The 4,153-nt window shown below is 41.7% G+C and overlaps 1 protein-coding gene across 1 annotated transcript in view; it reads left to right on the top strand.

Annotated features, from left to right (window-relative positions):
• The first annotated feature begins 3,053 nt into the window (after positions 1–3,053).
• LOC109968679 (thyroid hormone-induced protein B-like) overlaps positions 3,054–4,153 on the top strand; it is a 3,528-nt gene continuing 2,428 nt past the window's right edge. Inside the window, exons 1-2 of the mRNA XM_020615129.1 lie at positions 3,054–3,251; positions 3,381–3,491. Of these exons, the coding sequence (XP_020470785.1) occupies positions 3,221–3,251; positions 3,381–3,491 (142 nt within the window). The 5' untranslated portion in view covers positions 3,054–3,220. The remainder of the gene's footprint in view (positions 3,252–3,380; positions 3,492–4,153) is intronic.

The following is a 4,153-nucleotide window of genomic DNA, read 5'->3' as shown; positions in this document are numbered from 1 at the left end:
CCACAGTCTGCGAGAATGCAGGCCAGTGGCGTTGAGGGGCCGCAGCCAGAAGGGGCCAGCAGCACAAATCCACAGCAAAATGCTAGTGGTTCCATACTTTCCTTGTTTCCTCAGTGGCAGCCATGGATATCTCACCTGCATTCATTTGTCTCTCCTCCTGATCCTCCCCATGTCACCCTCTTCTATGATCGCGATGGAGATGTCACATATGAGACCCTGTTTGAGGAAAGTTTGGCAGGAACAGTTCAACTCCTGCACACAACTGACATTTATGTTGGCAAAGAAGGGGTTGAATATAACACACAGTTGTGGTAATTTCAGATCAGATCATCTGCTCTGCTGCTGGCTGTATGATCTCCGGATATATCTGCAATAAAAGGTAATAGTGCACTTTGATATTTGGTGTGTGACTGAAATTCTTTCCACTATCTGGACTCGAGAAGAAGTCTGGGACTTCACAGATACAGTATGGAGAAGAAGTCTGGGACTTCACAGATACAGTAGTAGCCTTTTGAATAGTACAGTTAACACTTTAATAAAATGGTTTCATGCAGTATGACATTTGCTGGTTTTATTCGTCACTATGTGCACATTTTCGGTTTATTACCAAGCCAGAAATGCTATTGTAAAATGTAGTGGATACATGGCGGTCACGTTCCAGTTTAAAGGGGAACAGCGCCACTTCAAGGACATTGTACATTACAGTATATATTAAGCTGATTAATTCGATGTACATGATGTTCCATGGGTTGCGGTTAAAAATATAAACATTTGTACAAGTTTAGAAACCACCCCGTAGTTCAGTTGGTGTTGGGGGTGAATCGCTGGGAGTGAATTGTGTTACTTTGGGTTAAGATGACATTAGTAAAATCGTACCTGAACATGATTGTGTGAATAATAAGTGTGTGTTAGCAGAGTTAACTAACTATGGCCACATGCACATTGGACTGGGTTAAGGCCATTCAGTACCTGGTTATGTTAACATGTGAATAAGAGGAAGAATCATTCCTCTCCTGTGAAATAAACCTGCTGAAGCGTGTCCTCTGTGTACCCTCTATCCCAGACACACACGTATGCCCTCTGAATCCCAGAGGAGCAACATAATATTGAACTAGTAATTCATTCACCATTGAAAACAACATAAATAGTAAGAGATCATGATTATAAACTGTTTATCATCCCAAAAGATGGCGTAAAAACACAGTATCTGAAACAGGTTCGTTCTGCAAGCATACATTTCTCTCTACAGTCTCAGTTGTTCAGTAAATATGACTGACAGTAATGAATTAAAATATTCAAAGGTCACTCCTATCCATGAGAACAGAACAGGTCAAGTGTTTATTGAATAAAATCAACATTTATGTTAAAACCAAACATTCTAATATCGAGAAAAATCACATTACAATAGCTTTTCTCAGTTGTTTGTTTTTCGGCTGAGTCGGTGGCCTGAGGTGTTGCCAAAAGAAGGGTGGAGGGCCAGAGAGGATGTCACCCACTGAGTTCTCTGGCCGGCATTCTGAGGAGAATGTGTCATAATTATATCATACAAAAAATATCCTCTGCATGCAACGCACGTGGCGCATTGTGGCAGTTATTTATTAAAGTGCTGGTTATTGTCTAAGAAGGCGCAGACAACCAGGAATTAAAACAGAGTGATTTGGCGATGATGGTTAATTAAAACCTGAAATTGCCTTTGGACTTACTGGACATATAAATCTCTTGATCACAGGCAAGAATCTTGACTCAATCTTCTCTCTGTTCTTGACTAAACAGTTACTATTGCTTACACTTGGAAATAATTATTTTATGCGTCATTTTCTCTCTAAAATCAACTGGAGATGATTTCAGGGCTTCCTGAACAGAAAACATTGATGGCTGCAGTCATGAACTCTGACCACAGTCAGGGAAACATTCACCTCTCCACCTGGTCTGAAAGTGTAGGTGGTACTTTATTGAAACGAAGATGGAAAATAGAGTGAGGAGAGAAGAGGAATGAACATTTACAAGACAACTACAGAAAGATAAAAGCAAAAAAGCAGGACAGATGGATCACAAATGTGGATGACAGCACTTCCTTCCCCACAGAAAGTCCAGTCTTCACATCCAGCAAAGTACATTCCCTTCTGCAGATTTTGTTAAAAGCACATGCACTGTAGGATTAAGACAAATTATTTCATGTTGATATTCACAAATACAGAATGCTACAAGCTGGTCAAGGCTGAAGCCAGTTAACTGAGTTTGTTTTACATTTTCAAAACTGATATAATGACATTGAGCTAACTATTTTATCTTCATTCATAACTTTAACCTGAAGTTAACTCACATTTTCCAGTATGTTGTCTTATAATGATTTATAGCGCTGGTGCAAATCCAGTTCTACCCTGAGGCAAAGCTGACCTCAGGGCTCTGTCCAAGTCAGTCAGGTTCTTCCACACCAAGCTGGATAATCCATTTCTTTATGGACCTGGCATGAAGGGACATAGTCACGGACAGCCCCTTCCCCAAACTGTTGCACAAAGTCTGAAGCACATATTTTCTAGAATATCTCTACAACTGCTCTGTTGGGACATGACAGCGAGCAAAACAATGACCTCCAGTGTTAAGTCCCTGCACTCCGGCTTATTTCAGGGGGTTTTGTGACCGTATTACAATATGACACATCTGCTTTTGCTTTTGAGAGACAACAGTCTTCATTCATGTAACCATATGATTGTCAGATTCTACCATTATGGTGCTTTTGTTCTCAACAAACACAAGTAATTATTTTCATACCCATGTTGCATATGAAAAAACTGAGACCATACTGTCATTTTTCTGCATTAAAAATGGCTCTTTCTCTTGTACCCTTCATTAATCTTTATTCTTTTTTCTCTCCATTCTCACTTTGTTCTCTCACTTCTCCCACTTCTCTCTTTCACCAATTATTCCTCCTTTGCTTCTCTGCCCCAGCCTCCCTCCCCCCAGCTCATCATTCACCTTCTTTCTCCTCCTCCTCCTCATCTCCCTCACAGACCTCTCTTTTTCCCTCCTCTCTGCACTGTTGTTCACACACTTCCCAGTGGAGAATCTGCAGTGTGCTGCCAGTCTGTGAACTGGAGAGACACTGAGACGACACAAACAAGTCTTCAGAACCAACTTTTATTGCAGTATTTTGTACAAAGACCTACTGGTGCTCTTCTTATTTCCTCCGAGGGTCAAGTTCTTCCAAAAGAAAGTGACGATGCTTTCCTTCTACCTCTTGACTTTTGCTGGTGAGTGCAGCTGGTATTTTCTAGGTTGAGCCAGTGCTGGTGCATGAGGACATGTTTTTGTTAATGCCAACTGCTATGATTCATACTTACCATTCCCGCGCTCCTCTTTTTCTGTTTCTCTGCTCCAAGCCAGCGTCCAAGCGTATAACCAGTTTCTGCCAGGCTCCTGCAACTTTGAATCCAACACATGTGGATACACATCAGATGCAGAGTTTACAAGCTGGACCCTACACAAAGATGGTACTGGAAGACTTTACATGCTGTCACACTGATCTTTTTACTAGATTAGGAGCTTCAGAATGCCACAGCTATTTTAGTAGCAGTTGTTTTGTTGCTGATTTTGGCCCTACCATTTCAGCACACTGGTGAATAGAAGCACATCTGGCATGCATTGATTCCAGCATCTCAGTCTGAACATCTGGAGTCAGTGAAATAACACATTTAGGCATTCTCACTGGACTGGTGCTGTAGCTAATACAGATGTGCACAATACATGCCCATTTTTAAGCTATAGTACGTCCGTTTGTAGTTATGACATGATAAAGCCAATATCATTTGTATATCACTTACTTTGAGTATCCTGTTAACATATACAACATTGCTGGTGTTAATGTACTTAACACATTCTCATCTGCTGTATTTGCATTTAATATACTGTGCATGGCTGGAGGTCCATCAAACCGGGACCTCCAGCGTGCACTGGGGCGGTTTGCAGCCAAGTGTGAAGCGGCTGGGATGAGAATCAGCACCTCCAAATCCGAGGCCATGGTTCTCAGTCGGAAAAGGGTGGCTTGTTCCCTTCAGGTTGGTGGAGAGTTCCTGCCTCAAGTGGAGGAGTTCAAGTATCTTGGGGTCTTGTTCACGAGTGAGGAAAGGATGGAACGGGAGATTGACAGGCAGAT

The sequence above is a fragment of the Monopterus albus genome, unplaced genomic scaffold, assembly GCF_001952655.1.
Source record: "Monopterus albus unplaced genomic scaffold, M_albus_1.0 scaffold158.1, whole genome shotgun sequence".
Classification (NCBI taxonomy): Eukaryota; Metazoa; Chordata; class Actinopteri; order Synbranchiformes; family Synbranchidae; genus Monopterus; species Monopterus albus.
The sequence above is the reverse complement of the archived record's forward strand: the minus strand, read 5'-3'. Positions and strand labels throughout refer to the sequence as shown.